Consider the following 17952-nt stretch of genomic DNA (forward strand, 5'->3'; position numbering starts at 1 on the left):
AAATAAAAAAAACAAAGTGAATCGGAAGCTTAATCAAAAATATAAATCATTAATTCAAAATCCGTGGTATGATTACTTAGAAGTAAGGACCACACCTAAATCGCATGGAAATACTAAAGAAAGGTTATTCCTCTAGTGATGCAAAGCCAAACAAAATAGTTGATAGAGCAAAAGAGAAACCGAATAAGTAATAAAAAAACAAAAAAAAAAGACGCGGATCCATCTAAACTGCCGTAGGGTGTATACATCCCCAGTTCATCGGAATAAAACTGTATCCCTTTTTTTTTCTTTTTATATAAAAAAACTAAATCTCTTCTAAAATTGCATCATATTAGGGTGCACGGTGAATTCTAGGTATGCCGAAGTGAGTGCGATCTGTATTATTGCTACCCCTAATGCAAACGAAAAATCCCTAAACCTAATGTAAAAGAAAAATCCCTGATAATGGGAATGTAAGCTAAAAGAAGAATAAATAACTCAAGTGAACAGGAAACTAATCTAGTGGCGTATAAACTAACAAGAGAGGGAATAGTAAAATACAAGACTAGGTAAGCAAAACTTCGGCGTTAAAACTATTATGAAAAGGAAATAACTAACTATGTATGTACTTAAAAAGATAATATTCTTCAACAAAAAATTCTCTAAGAAAGAAGTGTTAACTCTAATCTCTATTCGACATCCGATCTCAACTAACAAAGTACTCCACCTATTAATTGAGTGCGACCGTTTGAGCAGATTATGCTATCTATGTTCATGTATGAGTGTCCCTGCTGCTTTGCTGCTCCGCTACTGGTGGCTCTGGTGATAGGTGCACGATGTTGGTGTTGTTGTTGCTTAGCTTTGCTCCCACGTAGTCGCTGAATATCTCGTTCCTCTCGCGCTGATTTGGTGCTCAGCTATTGCTGTTTGGTTCCCTCTGTCGTACTACGGCGGCCGTTGACCCACTCCGGCCTGTGTCTCCAGATCAGCTGTTATGCTATCCTCATGTTGCTGGGCCCAGTGGCAGTGCAATCTCCTCCAGAAAATAGCCGCAGCGTAGATATATATATATATATATATATATATATATATATTAAAGTCAACGTTTTCGATGGTGGTGCTGCGTGCGGGTGGATTTCTTGTCGCGTACGTGTGCGTGTGCTCCACTGTTGTCGTTATATCCCACGGTGCTAGGCGATGTTTGTAGGTGTTTCCAAGGGTCGATGTGACTCTAAGAGGTGCTTACTGGAGGTCCTTTCGCACTTCCTCTGCTGGCGACCTGAAATACCAAGTATAATTCAGAAACATGTTGGTCTTGCGGTGCTGCGTTTGCATATATTTGCTTATATGCATATATGTATGTATGTACATACACATGCACATGGGCACGTACATGTGTACATCTCCGTTTGCAGTACGCATATGCATGTGTATGTTTGGCCGCTTATTTTATGGTAGCTGGCCGGCCTAGCCTGGAGTCCAACTTATTTTTGGCAACCCAATCTAGTCCTGACCAGCGTTTGGACCCAATAAACGCTTGACTTCGGGACTTTTGGCGCTCCAAAGCATTGGTAAGCTAGTTGTATTATTGACACGCTTACTTACCTCCAATTCCGATCCGGTAAACTCGATGAAAGCTGGTTTAATATAAAAATTATAGCTGGCGGAATGGATATGCGCGGAACCGTTTGAATTTCGCGTCTTACAACGATCTAATTGTTCTTACTTTTTTTTTTTTTTTTTTTTTTTTTTTTTTTGTATTTAAGTATATTGGTATTTAAAACACTTCCGCGCGCTAACTTTCGCCACAAAATCGACTTCAACTGGACACGTTACCACTATATTAATCCCGTTGGCCGTCCTTACGGCCTTTTATAGAGGTGACTTGGCCGAATGAAACCACTCATGGAATCCACAATTCTGCTCAAAGGCCCCATTAAAACTTACCACTTTCACACTTTCACACTACTACACTCACACTCACACTGCTTTATCACCGCCAATGTTGCTAGCGCTACATGATTACCGACTAATTATACGATGTTGCCAGCGTTTATGCAACATTATGGCTGCTTTGTGTACACCCACATATGCACGTATTCACACTTCCGTTCACGTACAGGCGGGCGTATCAATTATCGTTTGCTTTTTTCCACTATTTTCTTTTTTTTTATGCCAACACAATCAAGCGCAGCTATTCCGCTGCAATTCACTTGATCATGTGGTTGTTGGTATTGTTGGTTTTTAGCTAATAATTCTATTTTTAGAATGTTTAACTTTTAGGTGTGCTCGTCCTTAAGTTATTTGTTTTTGTTATTTTTTGGCCTTTATAACAATTATATTCAACAATTTATAATGAGCTCGAGGCCGTTTTAAATGAAAATTTTTAATGTGGAAAAGCAACAATAATTTGAAAAAATGGTAGAAGTCATAGCTATTTCGGAAATCACCACATTTCCTCATCAGACTTCTTTCAGTAGGATTCGAACCGACGATCCCACTGACTCAGCCAGTTGCCTATGCACCGTGCTAAGTACGCCTTGTAAATTATCGTTTGCTTTTTTCCACTATTTTCATTTTTGTTATGCCAACACAATCAAGCGCAGCTATTCCGCTGCAATTCACTTGATCATGTGGTTGTTGGTATTGTTGGTTTTTTGCTAATAATTATATTTTTAGAATGTTTAACTTTTAGGTGTGCTCGTCCTTAAGTTATTTGTTTTTGTTATTTTTTTGGCCTTTATAACAATTATATTCAACAATTTATATTGAGCTCGAGGCCGTTTTAAATGAAAATTTTTATTATGGAACAGCAACAATAATTTGAAAAAATGGTAGAAGTGATAGCTATTTCGGAAATCACCACATTTCCTCATCAGACTTCTTTCAGTAGGATTCGAACCGACGATCACCCACTGACTCAGCCAGTTGCCTACGCACTGTGCTAAGTTTGTCTTGTTAATTCTTGTTGCTTATTTTCCACTATTTCACTTGGCTAAGCCAACTACAATCAAGCGCAGCTATTCCGCTGCAATTCACTTGATCATGTGGTTGTTGGTTTTGTTGGTTTTTGTTAATATTTCTATTATTAGAATGTTTAACTTTTTTTAGGTGTGCTCGTCCTTAAGTTATTTGTTTTTGTTATTTTTTTGGCCTTTATAACAATTATATTCAACAATTTATATTGAGCTCGAGGCCGTTTTAAATGAAAATTTTTATTATGGAACAGCAACAATAATTTGAAAATATGGTAGAAGTGATAGCTATTTCGGAAATCACCACATTTCCTCATCAGACTTCTTTCAGTAGGATTCGAACCGACGATCCCACTGACTCAGCCAGTTGCCTAGGCACCGTGCTAAGTACGCCTTGTAAATTATCGTTTGCTTTTTTCCACTATTTTCATTTTTGTTATGCCAACACAATCAAGCGCAGCTATTCCGCTGCAATTCACTTGATCATGTGGTTGTTGGTATTGTTGGTTTTTTTGCTAATAATTCAATTTTTAGAATGTTTAACTTTTAGGTGTGCTCGTCCTTAAGTTATTTGTTTTTGTTATTTTTTGGCCTTTATAACAATTATATTCAACAATTTATATTGAGCTCGAGGCCTTTGTTGCTTTTCCACAATAAAAATTTTAATTCAAAACGGCCTCGAGCTCAATATAAATTGTTGAATAGAAATGAAAAACATTAATTTAATTAATGTCCGTAAGATAGATATAAAAGAAAATTCAAAAGATCCCTTAAGCGAGATTTTCAAAATCTGGTTTTAAGTCAGTTGAAGCCGTTCGTAACAATTCTGTTAAATGTTGGATAGTCAATAGGTACGTTCGTTTAAAATCTCCAGTAAAAAATGTCCAACAGCGAAAATCCGGCGAAATGTCATCTGTTATCTCACAAGAGAAAAATATCCAAAATAGTACGCGAACATAGAATTTGCAGAAACTTGCAAGTTAGATGAGCAGTTGATAGAAATTTTGTTTACATTAACAGGTCTCACTTATTTCATACACTTTTTATTGTGCTTGTGACTAATATTGTTAGGTGGGGTTATATCTTCTTCTTCTTCTTATTTGGCGCTGTAACCGCCTAAGCGATTTTGGCCGACAACAGCAAAGCACGCCAGTCGTTTCTCTTATGTGCCAACTGACGCCAAGTGAAGCCGAGTCCTTCTCCACCCGATCTTTCCATCGCAGTGGGGGTCTCCCTCTTCCTATGCTACCACCAGCGGGTACCGAGTTGAATACTTTCAGAGCTGGAGCGTCGGTGTCCATTCGAACGACATGGCCAAGCCAGCGGAGCCGCTGTATTTTAATTCGCTGCATTATGTGGGATTATATACCTTCGGTTAAATAATTTTATAATTCATATGAACAGAAGGTAGAATTGGATTTGTATGGAAATCGATTGCGTAATAATATATAAGATGTCATGTTGCTTCTCTAATTGATATTCGGGCTGAACTTGTACCAATCAGGACTGTAAATAGTTTTTTTTTTAATATTTTGCTCAAAGTGGCCCCTAGAGGGTTAAAAACTAAATTCGGCACATATACACCAACTCATCTTTCATTTGATATGAGATTCATTTAAATCAATGGGGATTAAGTACCACAAAAGGCATGTTTGCGTATTAATATATAAGATATATGAGAACATATTGCATGGAACTGAATTTTCCATAACTCGACCTTGGAGCCAGATATCGGGCTCATTTTTGGCAGGTGTATTTATCCTTATGTAGCGAACGTATGTTTGAAGCAAATCGGACTAATAACGCGATAGTATAGCTCGACCCTTGCGCCACCTATCGGAAAAGTTAAAAGTTTGTGCACTCCTCCTCCGAAACACCTTTCCAACAAAGCAACAATCGTTCGAATCGGTTAAGAAACATAGGAGAAAATTGTTCCCAATTAATTCATGCTTGCCTATTTATATATAGATTTGTTGTTATATACCTGTGTTCATTTGGAATAGTAGCTTATGGCGAAAGGCTGGCTTTAGTATAACGCGGCATTCGCAGCAAACGATTGCGAATGACTCACTGGCGCCGTGCCGTTGAAGAACTTTTGGCAAATAAACGTACGAGAAATAGTTCCGAACTAGCAAGTCAATATTCTTATTAAGTCTCATCAAAAAATTCCTTGTCGATTAAAGAATAATGGGAATGCCGCATTATACTAAAGCCAGCTTCTGAGCATAAGCTACTATTCCATACAAACACAGATATGTATACATATTTGTTTTTCGGTTAATAATTCCAACGCAGGATGAAAGACCTAGACGCGTGTAGTAAAACCTCAAAATCGTTTTGCATTCTTTGGTCAAATTTCTTTGCTATGACCGTTTTAAATTTGTAATATTTTGCCTAACAGCCGCACTCAGAGTCGTTTAATGATTACTTAAAGTGTCCCTCAGTAATGATTTGAAAAAATTACCTCTCAGAGTCAGTTTATGATTCATTAACAGCATTTAATGTACATTAAAGTTAAGTAAACAAAGAACTTATTACTAAACGATAAATCGATGGCTGAGTGGAAGATCGACCTATCTCGGCAGCCAGTTCAAAAACGCCCTATCTCAGAAAACTTTTCAAGAACGCCCTACTTCAGAATTTGATTGAAAAACGCCCTATTTCGGAATTTTATTGAAAAACACTCTATCTAAGAATTTGGCTGAATAACGCCCTATATCAGAATTCGGTTCAAAAACGCCCTATCTCAAACGAAAATACATTGAAAATAAGCTGAAATAGGGCGATTTTGAATCGGCAGCTGAGATAGGGCATTCTTCAACTAAATTCCGAGATAGGTCGATCTTCCGCTCAGCCATCGAAATATAATAACTCTATTAGCACATCTTTCAATTACTCATTACTCATCATTACAGAAAAGAGCTTTCAAGATAGTTGTCTCTCGAAAGACTGAGGTGAGTTGAAACACAGATGCCAGAATTGGCCTGTTATTGGTCTTGTTTGTCTTTCAGCAAACAGTTTCTAAAAATTTAATTTAATTTAAAAAAATGTTTTTTAAAGCAACAAAATCTATAAATCAAAAGAAAATTAGATCAAAAAAGCAAAAAAAAATCAATAAGGACAGTTTATAAAAATTGAACAAGAAAAAAAATAAAAAAAAGGAAAAAATGTTCCTGCCCTAGCACTCGAATGGCACGCAGTGCTCTGCTCACTCAGCCATTGCATCTGTTGAGCCAGTGCGCGCAAAATGATATAAATACTTATTTTTATATTTTATTTCAAACTGAACGAAAAAAAGTGAGTGATGCCACAAAAATAAAGGGCCGCAACTGGGGCCATACTTAAATTTTGTATTGCAAAATTTTTGACTCTGAGAGGAAACATTAATTAACAGATTTAACGATCATTATTTAAGTGCCCGTTTGAGCTAATTTAAGAAACGTTTCTGAGTGCGGCTGTAAATCAATATTTTACATAAAAAAAAATTAGGCTTAAGATTTTACGACGGTTAACACGTCTTGTGAATCTCGTAAATATCTAATAAGGAAGTTTAGTTCTATCATTTTTAATTACAAACTTTAAGGACAAGGGTTTAAGAGGAGAGAGGGTTTGTTATGGACTCCTCGTTTTGAAGTATTTATTTGGTATTATTTTAGTATAAACTTAAATTTACAAAAAAAATATTCTTGTTTACAAACATATTGATGCATGTGGGTATGCATATCTATGGATGTGTATAACTGAAATAATATTTTTCTAAACAAGGCATGTGATTGTCACACCTCAGGGGTCCTAACGTTGATAACAAATTAATATATGGAATCAAACTAACAAGTCACGGACACGCTGATTGAGCTAAAAAATATGTTTCTCTCCAAAGTTGATTATCTCTTATTTTTACACAATATTTACATGGTAGAAGCATACGTAATTCAATGAATAAGGAAAAACAAAATTAATCAATACTTCCCCGTAGCGAATGTCATGCATTAATCACTTCAGTGTCTTGTACGGCCACGTTAAGTCTTCAATGACTCTGTGCTCCGTTTATATGGACGTCGTTCATGACTTTCATACAAATGGTAATATATGTAGTCGTTGATGACCTCTGCATGTCTTTGTCATGCAGTGATCGTTGATGGAATTCCAGCAACAAAGTGGTGCAATGAACTTTTTATAAGTGACCGCTGCAAGACAATGTATATTCTAATTCTTTGATAGCAGTACACAGTGCATGACATTGTCACCAGCGTCATTGTCAGCTATATGTCGACGCAAGTGCATCGGTGTCACTAAATCCTCATTAGTGACGATATCACCAGTGACCATTTTCGCTACTGGGTTTGTATGCATATAAATATGTATGTAAATAATATGGGTGCCCATCGAAAATGTTTTTTTTTTTGGAAATTTCAAGATCCTACCCCCTAATTTTATTCGTTTTGATGAGAAACAGTATTGCCTATTTTTATACATTTTTTAAAGATCATTTAGAGGTCGCAACCTGTCGATTTAGGTCAGAAAATAGAATTTTGTAGATTTATGAGTTTTTGAATGACTATTTTAGATTCGATTTCAAAAACCGAATATGATCTGAGAAGAGAATATATAGGCCTTTAAAATGATATAAAATAATCTATTGTCGGACTAGGCTTGTTGAGTAAATTACAAAAAAAATACCTATATTTTTCTTAATTTTTTAAATTTTTACCATCGGTAATTTCTACAATTTCAAAATATGGAGTACTATCTAAAATTAAATCTATTTTCAAATAAACTGATACCTCATTTATTGCAACCGAAAAAAATTGTCGAATATAGGCCTTGAATTTATACATATCGTCCATATAGCAATCGCATTTCTGGCTAGTATATTTCAGGGCGAATGGATAAGGATTGAGCCAAGAGTTTGTGTGAGCAAATCCAATTTTTGGCAGCCAATGTCAGTTACGCGGTTTTGCAGAATGACGATTCGCGGTTTTGTACTTAAAAAACGATAATATGTAGTGCGTATGTGCCGTAATTTCAGATTTTTTGCGCAGTGTGGCTAAGGAATTCATCAATATTTATTAAAAATTGATAAATTCAATCGCTCTTTGGCAAAAACGTGTTTTTTCAAGAAAGTTTGGGAAAAATGGGGGTGACACCGCCCACTTATATCATATATATGTCTCTCAAAAACTACTCGACCGATATCAACCAAATTTGGTGAACACATTGCGCTTTGGCTTCTTAAGCGCCGTGTTGAAAATTTTTGAAACCGGACAAAAACCACGGGCTCCACCATCGTAACGGTAATTTCCAAAAATTCAAAGCTTTCAAAAATATTCAAGACGGTACTTAAGGAGGCTAAGAACAATGTATTTACTAAATTTGGTCGAGATCGGTCAAGTCGCTTTTGAGATACGCATATATAATATAAGTGGGCGGTGCCATCGCCCTTTTTTCCAAAATTTCTTGAAAAACCACTTTTTTGCTAAAGAGCGATTGTAGATATCAATTTTGAATAAATATTGATGAACTCGTTAGCCACGCTGCTCAAAAAATCTTAAATTCCGGTACATAGACCTATAAAAGTTCGAGGCCGTATTTAAGAAAGTCGCCTAAATTCGACAATTTTTGTGCAATTGCAATAAATGAGGTATCAGTTCATTTGAAAAAAAGATTTAATTTTAGAAAGTACTCCATATTTTGAAATTGTATAAATTATCGATGGTCAAAATTTAAAAGATTAAGAGATATATGGGTATTTTTTAAATTTACCCGATTAAAAATCCAAACAAGCCTAGTCCAACAATAGATTATTATATACCACTTTAAAGGCCTATATTATCCTCTTCTCAGATTATATTTTAAAAGGAATCAAAAATAGTCATTCAAAAACGCATAAATCTACAAAATCCTATTATCTGACATAAATCGCCAGGACCTCTAAATGACCTTTAAAAAAAGGCGCGAGTACCAGCTACTCATGAAATTTGATGTGTAAACATATACATACGTACGGCAAAGCATAAAAGTACGTTTACATATAAACATAATCTCAATCAAAATCGTTAGCTGTCAAATTGGTTGTGCTTGTTATTCTCACAACTCGAGGAAAAGTTAAGTTTCTTCTCTGTGCCACCGTGCTCACTTTTTTCTGCTACACATATTACTTATGCTATTTAAATATATTTTAACTTAATATTTTATTAAAAATACCTGTACAAACCTCTTTTCCTTGCTAAAGTCAATTTTTGTTTACTTTTACATCTGACATTCCTCCTCTTCTTCGCAATTATAATCGATAAAACTAGGTTGGAAACTAAAAAGTTATCGGCTTAATCTGAGATTATTTTATAATTATAATTTTGTATGGCTAATCTCTTTTTCTAATTACAGATTAGGGAGGTTAGCTCCAAAATGAGGATAATCTACTTATATTCAGTTACATATATACATATGTAGGTTAGGTTAGAAATTTAACATCAATTTCACTTAATTTTATTCATTTTGCTGATTAAAATTTTTTTTATTCATTTTCATTTTTAATTATTTTAATACATGAAATAATCGGTATGATTAACAAAATATGATACTTATAAAATAACTTGAAAAGACCGCATCAAATACTGCTTTTCAGCTTGTAGTTCGAGCATTTCTATTTTTATATACAGTGCTATCTGGGTCGAGTGAACTAATTAATGCAAGACCAGTTCATAGAAAACAGACTGTTCACTATATCCAGATTGAGTTTATTGTTCTTTAAAATCAATTTTATTGCGCAGTGCGTCTTTTAAAGTTAAATTTTTAAGAACTCTGAAGTGTCGTCTTCTCCCACAGCTAATGCCAACACATATTTTCTGTTGTTGTTGTATCGTTGTCGTCAAGCTCTATAGCGGTAGACCCAGGAAGCGTGAAGCCTCGATGCGGTCTGTCCATAAGGCCAGAGACCTTAGCAGGGTGGGGTTCAGTGGGCATGTGAAGAGATGCTGCGAGCATGGAGCGTCTCTCCGAATGTCGGGAATTCATTTGGCACATCTGCATTTATTCTGTTCAGGTAGAGTTCAACCTGCTGCAGTAGCCCGATCGAGGTTGGGCTATGTGGTCCGAGTCTCCCAAGGCAGACGAAGCTCTGTCTCGTCCACGTCAGGTGGTTGCGTGCCCAGAACGGCATTCGAAGGTCGAGAGTCTATATAACTCGGGACTGTCGCCCTTCTGACATGCCGTGGCGAGGGTTCTTCCGCAATCAGATGTCTGTTTGGGTGCTAACACGATGACACCCTACTAGGAATTGATTGCAGAGCATTGTGTTATGCTCCTTAATCGGGAGCATATGTGCCTCGTCGCACAGGTGATGTTGCGGCAACACCAGAAGGAACCCTGTCGCTGGCTGAGTGCCGTGTTTTGGCAGGTCTGCAGCTTCATCCACTGCGTCCTACTAGTCCCCGGTAATAACACAGGCGCTGCATAGTTCAGAACCGGCCGGCCAATTGCCTTGTACGTTGCCAACAACGTTTCTTTGTCTTTGCCCCAGGTGCTGCCGGCTAGCAACTTGATGAGTTTGTTGGGGCTTTGTACGTTATTGACAATTGCGGTTGTATGCGCCGAGAAGGAGAGCAGACCTTCGAAGGTTACTCTGAGGACCTTCGGGTTATTCAACGTTGGAATTGGTTCGTCATCGACGAGGATACCCAGTTGCAGTCTGACCTCCTTTGTCCAAGTGGTGAAAAGCGTTGCTGAGGATTTTGTAGGGGAGAGGGTTAGGCTCCGTGCAGTGACGAAGCGAGAAAGCTCGGCGTTACTTGAATAGTTCTCGCACAGGGGGGGTTTCGGTTAAGGCCACGAGTTATCTGGGTGTTTATGGCGTCAAGTGCTGTTGTTGTGCTGTGCACTTTACGAAACCCATGTTGATGCTTCGCTGGGGTTCAGTAATTTGTGTAGTGCGGGAGTAGAAGGGTCTCTAGTGTCTTCGCAACCGGGGAAAGGAAAGCTATCGGGCGATAGGACTCTCCTTTGTTGGACGGTTTCCCCGGTTTAAGCAGTGGAACCACCTTCCCCATTTTCCAGATGTCTGGTACGATGAGAGTGGCCATAGACAGGTTGAGGACCTTAGTTAGATAGTCCACTCCCGCAGGATCCAAATTTTTGAGCATCAGCATGCAAATTCCGTCGGGTTCAATCGCTTTGGAGACTTTCGCCTTCCCTATGGCTATCCTTTCCTCATCGCTGCTGAAAAAAAGAGGCGCACTTGGTGTTGGCAGTTTGTGCAGCCTTCTGGTTCGGAGGATGCAGTACGAACTGTTGGATAAAATAGCTCGCGCATCGCTCCGGGTCGGACGAAGCGTGGTCGCCAAGAGATATTTCAACTCTGTCGTCATGCTTCGTCGGATTGGACAATGACCTCACGGTTGACCAAAGCTTGCTCACACCAGAGGCGAAGTTACAGGTCTTCAGATGGTCTTCGCACTTTACTAGTCCGAATCTCCGAGTTGAGAACCCCTTATACGGGGATCGGCCTGGCGAAAGAGATTATCCTTTTTGTTATTAAGTTTTTCGTTACAGTTTTGAATTTGGAAGGAATTGGTTTTAAATTTTGTTCACTCTACAAAGATTCAGAATTGTTCACTCTATAGAGTACTCAATGGAAAAATTTTCATGTTCACTCTTTCGAGGTGTTCGTAGCATCGGGTGTTCTTAGCATCGGGTGTTCACTCCAGCCAGATACCACTGTATTCCTAAATTTGGTTTTTCTTTTAGGAATATTATCTGTGGTTCGGCTTTATCTGCCGCTTGGTTTATATTAAAGTCATGAATACATATAACATACCATCTATTGTTTGCAAAATGGGACGCTAAATTCATTTCTTCGGCATTTCCTCTTACTCAATGAACTTACAGGTTTTTACAGAAAAAATGATCCCATACTCAAAATTTTGGAGTCCAAAATCCTGTAAATGTGACCGATTTTTGGAGAGTGATATAAAGAATAAAGTTGCAAGATTTTACCCGATGCTTTTTTGTTCCGTAGTTTTTGCTATTACTCACTTTTTGCTCTCACTTCAGAGAGTAATTTTGCTGTTTGACATTTTTGCAGGATTTTACACGAAAAGTATTGTAAATGTATGTTCATAAGTTATCTAAGGACCCAGTTAAAATGATTTCAGTATTTTTAAAATTTTCGCCTTACTTTTTTATGAATAGACTACTAAGCCTATGCCTTAAACCATGTTACGAATATCAAAACCACTTGCGACAAATGAGTTCATACATATGTATGTACATGCAAACTTAAGTATGTGTGCACATAGGCACCCTGAAATTGTGCATATGGAAACTGTGCATACGAAATAATGCATATGAAAGAAACCGAAATATTGCATACGAAAAAACCGAAATAATGCATATATGTATGCACAATTTCAGTTGAAAAAAGAAATAATGCATATATGTACAATTTCGGTTGAAATTCTATGTAGGCGGCCTTCGGCCGCGCTTAGGCATTACATTTCTTACTACTTAATTAGAATTCCAAGTAGAGAATTTCGTTTACTTGGGAACCAGCATTAACACCGATAATAATGTCAGCATTGAAATCCTACGCAGAATCACTCTTGCCAACAAGTGCTACTTTGGACTGAGTAGGCAATTCAGGAGTAAAGTCCTCTCTCGACGTACGAAAACCACGCTCTATAAGTCACTCATCATGCCCGTGCTGGTATATGGCGCAGAAGCATGGACAATGACAACATCCGATGAGGCAGCTCTTGGAGTGTTTGAGAGAAAGATTTTGCGGAAGATTTACGGGCCTTTACGCGTTGGCGACGGCGAGTATCGCAGACGATGGAACGATGAGCTGTATGAGCTTTACAACGACGTGGCCATAAAGCAGCGAATTAAAATACAGCGGCTCCGCTGGCTTGGCCGTGTCGTTCGAATGGACACCGACGCTCCAGCTTTGAAAGTATTCAACTCTGAACCCGCTGGTGGTAGCAGAGGAAGAGGGAGGCCCCCACTGCGCTGGAAAGATCAGGTGGAGAAGGACTTGGCTTCACTTGGCGTTTCCAATTGGCGTCAGTTGGCACAGAGGAGAAACGACTGGCGTGCTTTGCTGAACTCGGCCAAAATCGCTTAGGCGGTTACAGCGCCAAAAAAGAAGAAGAAGAAGTAGAATTCCCCCTTCTGTCTTGCGGTCTTCGACCGCGTTTAGGATTTATATCCCTTACTAAGTGGAATTCTCCTTTTTGTTGCCGGAAAAGGCCGCCGGAATTATTTTTGCGCAGAACTTCTTTCTGCGTAGGCGGCCTTCGAACGCGCTTACGGATTATAACCCTTACTAAGTAGAACTCTCCTTTCTGTGTTGCCGGAAAAGAAGGGCGGAAGTATTTTTGCGCAGAATTTATGTCTGCGTAGGCGGCCTTCGGTCCCGCTTAAGGATTAAAACCCTTACTAAGTAGAATTCTCCTTTCTGTGCTGCCGCAAAAGGGGGGAGGAAGAATTTTTGAGTAGAACTTCTATCTGCGTAGGCGGCTTTCGACCGCGCTTAAGGATTATAACCCTTACTAAGTAGAAGTAAATAATTCATATTAGAAAAAAACGAAATTATTCATATGCACACTTTCGTTAGAAAACTGAAATAATGCATATAACAAAAACCAAAATAATGCATGCATGTATAATTTCGGTTCAAAACCGAAATAATGCATATGTGAAAGACAAAGTAAGGCATACATACAGAGTTTCGGTTGAAACCGAGATAATGCATATAACAAAACCCCAAATAATGCATGCATGCATAATTTCGGTTCAAATTCGAAATAATGCATATGTGAAAGACTAAGTAATGCATACATGCACAGTCTCGGTTGAAAACCGAAATTATGCATATGAGAAAATACCGAATTTATGCATACGCATACTTTCGTTTTAAAAGCGAAATAATGCATATGAAAAAAACGAAGTAATGCATGCATGCACAGTTTCGGTTGAAAACCTAAATAATGCATATGGTAAAGACCGAAATAAAGCATACATGCACAGTTTCGGTTGAAACCGAAATAATGTCTAAATGCACAGTTTCCATATGCGCAATTCGGTGCCCCGTGCACATAGGCACACAGCAGTATGCTTGCGCGGAGTTTGCATAATCGGAAATAATAATAATTTTTACCGCATTTTCTCTTACTCTGCATATGTCTAAATATATGCAATCATTTGCAATAGCAAGTAAACACAGGGTGCGTCTAATGAAATTAAAAATTTTCTGCTGAAATAGACATGCATGCCCTTGGAAATTTTCTGCTGGGCTATGCGTTACAGCCGGTGTTGCCAAACATGGGCCTTTCCTACCAAAACTGGAAAGTTTTTTTCCATTTGGTAGGTTGGTAGGCTTGATTGGATTTTAGTAGGTTTCGGGACAATGAGTAATAGTTATTTGTGAAAAATAGAAAATATGTACGTATCTCCAAATATTTTAGCAACCTTTTTTACACAAATATTTCACCGGTGCGTTCGTATAATGGCGGCCACAAATATGTAAATATACCTGATTCATAAGTACAAACGTTTACCTTATTATTGCCAATATGCAACACGGACATCCATATATCGTGACCTAAGGGTGAAAAGGTGCCAAGTCCATTTTTAGAAATTTTTCACGAGAGACGAAAAATCGATGTAGTTTCGTATTACCTGTCATTCTGCATCAAAAATTAAACTTTGAAAAAAAAAAACGTACTTGGAATCTTTTCACCTTTAGGTAGCGATATAATTTATGGCGTACTTGGACAAAGATTCCACAAAAGTCTGCCAATGGGCTCGTACTCAAGCATATTTCAGACGGAAGTCTTCCCAATCGAAGTCTGTGTTCGCGAATGTCAATGTAGAAGGCAAATGAGGCCAGAATAAATATTCTGTTGGACATACAGGCAGCGTTAAAGGCCTTAGAGTCCTTTAAAACTGCATCAAGGCTTGTAAACTCTTGAACCACCTGCGAGCCCACAATAGCGTCACGCATGAATGGTTTGAAAGCAACGAAAGGGCTGACTGTCTCGCAAAGCGTGAAGCCCAAATGCAGAAATACTTAGGAGCTAGCTGGGAATAATCTCAAATTGCTTCCTACTGGCGAAGTCAAAGGGAATAAGACAATGAAAGATATGCATAACTCTTTCCAGCAGGAACTACGAAAGACACCTTGAACTTAGAACTCTTACTGGCAACCTGACAGCACACTGCAAGTTAACGTACGGTTTTAATTAAATGGGTCTTTCTGTAGGACTGTCGGCTGGTGAAAGAAACCCCAGAGTATATTCTATGTGCCTGTCGACGAAGCATGAATCGTAGTTGATACACCTTGGAGAACGATTGCCTTCTCCATCTAAAATTTGGAACATGGCCTCATCCAAAGTTCTGAGCTTTTTAAACAGCCTAAGGTTGGAGTGATTACAATTTTGATTTAGCATAACATATCTTCTTAGGTCGCAGCGCGGGTATTTTCGACGTAATAGTAATATTATCGTCACTTGACACGAATAAAGGCTCGGAGAGTTTTGGTGAGTTCTGGAGAATACTGTTGCACTCGAAAATATAGTTGACCGCGGACATAAGTTTATGGGTCTTTCTTCGCTGTCAAAGAGGTTAACGCGGCTTTATTTGCCGTCACCTATGTTAAGGGTCTTTCTTCTCCGAAATTTTTTTACGCCTCTTTTTTCGCTATCAACTTTTGAGCTCGCGTCTTTATTCGTATCTTGTGACGATATGTATGTATGTGTAAAGAGACATATGTACATATGGACAAGTCTGTACAGTAAAATGAATCTTTATACGCAGTTAATTTGTTTTTATTAATCTAGTTGTGTTTTAGTTTTACTAGTTTATGTTAACTATGTTTTTAAAAAATTTGACATTGAAAACAAAAATTAAAACTCAAAAAAATGTTTGGTACGTTTTGGTTGGTTATGGTAGGAAAAAAAAATTTGTCTGTGGCTGGTTACAGCTTCGCAAATTTTACCCCTACCGAAACCAAAGATGTATACACATCAAAAATCTATAAACATAGGCCATACTATTTCTCATAATATCGAATAAAATGAGGGGGTGGGGTCTTGAAATCTCCAAGAAAAGCATTCGATGGGCACCCTAATATACATGTGTACATACATATATGTAGTATGTACTCATGTGCATGTAAAAACATGTAGTTATAAATGTAAAGAAATACATATGCTAGCATGTATGTTAAATGATTGACACAATTACTTTTAAAAAATTAACATTAAGCTTATACATACATATGTATAATCGTACCTTGCCATCACTTATTGTTTTAAAATACTATTGTCGTTTATTTGCACAACCATATACATTTATAAATACATTTACATACATACATCCTATACATAAGCTGATATTTGTAACAATCGTTTAATGAATGTAATTTTTCTGTATTTCAGTTCCAAAGTTTGCGCGGATCACTAGAATCTATCGCACGTACCAGTTTATGTGAAAAGTATTCAAATGTTATCAGCCCGAGAACAGTTTTTTACGTCTTCCAGTATGCCTACATCGGCGTTGGGACTGGGCTTTGATGTCGTTGATGAACGGCGATGTGCCATCCCTGTCTATAACTCAACTACAGTGCCATTGGCCAGTATGAATGGTTGGCGGAGTGGTGGAAGTGTTTTTTTCTTCTGCACCTTCCACCGATGCTACGTCTCAAACGGTCGAGACCCACCTGGAGCAACACCAGCCAAAATCGCAGATGGGAAAAGGCATTAATAGTAATTGTTGTAATGGTAAAGCGGAGAAAAGTAGTGATGAACCCATTTCGAACTTACCTTCACGCCAGCCTGTCGACATTGAGTTCAAAGATCTCTCACTCACCGTACAAATGGGCTTTGGAAAAGGTAAATAAATACTCGAACTATGCTAATTTAACGGTCTAAAAAACTTGTACATTTTTAGTGTAGACTAGGAAAAAATTCAATAGTAAACGAAACTCTATGGATGTACATATGCATCTGGGTCCTTCGCATTAATTTTAAATATTCGCATTCGCAGTAATCAATGCGGAGCTTTTGCGAATGCGAATGTTGTGCAAGTGCACTGATAAAACGTATATCTGGCAAACAATATGACAAACTGTAGCCAATATGTTTTGCCTGTGGCGATGCGACGTTACGTCGAGTTACCCGGACGCCGCCTATATTTGTGTAATAAAACTGGTTAAAAGTAAGAAATATCAAATTTGATACAAGTGTTTTTAAACATACATATTATTTTTCAGTCCTACATGTTCCCACTTCTAGTTGTTCTTTGGCGTACGCCAAGGAGAACAAGTTCTTTTAATATAAAAAAAAAAAAAAAAAAAAAAAAAAAAAAAACTACTAGACATAGATAGAGCTCATGACCAAAAAGCTTATTATACTTCAGATCGATTGAAATTTTTTGTGAGCTTAGCTTGTTAATATATAAATCGAGATATGGAGGGCTGGTTGCTGAACAGCGTATTTAGCTATTAAACTTCATACTTCGGATGACTTGAAATTTTGATAGATTTTTTTTTTACAATATATAGAAATGAATTCAGGGATGCCCGCTCATTCTAATGGTCTTAAATTACTGCCAGCCAATGTTCAAAGAGCATCGTTGCAAGTATAAGTTAACATACTTCAGACGGGCTGTCCTTTTCATATCATTATAGTAACATTATAAATAGATGAAATATCTACAGCCAGCCCATTCCGATGGTCAAATCATATGAAAAATGTCAAAAACGTAATTTTCGTGAGTGCGGGCCACAGCGGGACGTCCCCATATAAGCTGCGGCCAGAAGTAGTAACCGTACTAGAAATTCGCTGAGATTTTGTATATGCGCTGTTCGGCACTTAGGAATGAAGAAATGTGAAAAATGGTCAAATTCGACGCGGTACCACGCCTACAGCTCTTGTGGGCGGAAATATGTTATCCGATTTTGATGAAATTCAGAGCATATGCTGGTTTTAACGAGAAAAGCTTA

At 37.8% G+C, this 17952-nt stretch overlaps 1 protein-coding gene across 1 annotated transcript in view; it reads left to right on the forward strand.

The window, feature by feature from the left end:
- The window catches only part of LOC118735208 (ATP-binding cassette sub-family G member 4), a 602774-nt gene that overhangs the window by 212800 nt on the left and 372022 nt on the right, over positions 1–17952 (forward strand). Inside the window, 2 exon segments of the mRNA XM_036464856.1 lie at positions 16388–16616; positions 16618–16840. Of these exon segments, the coding sequence (XP_036320749.1) occupies positions 16452–16616; positions 16618–16840 (388 nt within the window). The 5' untranslated portion in view covers positions 16388–16451.

Source organism: Rhagoletis pomonella, unplaced genomic scaffold (assembly GCF_013731165.1).
Source record: "Rhagoletis pomonella isolate Grant_MI unplaced genomic scaffold, Rhpom_1.0 Rhpom_scaffold_00003, whole genome shotgun sequence".
In the NCBI taxonomy this organism is placed as follows: domain Eukaryota; kingdom Metazoa; phylum Arthropoda; class Insecta; order Diptera; family Tephritidae; genus Rhagoletis; species Rhagoletis pomonella.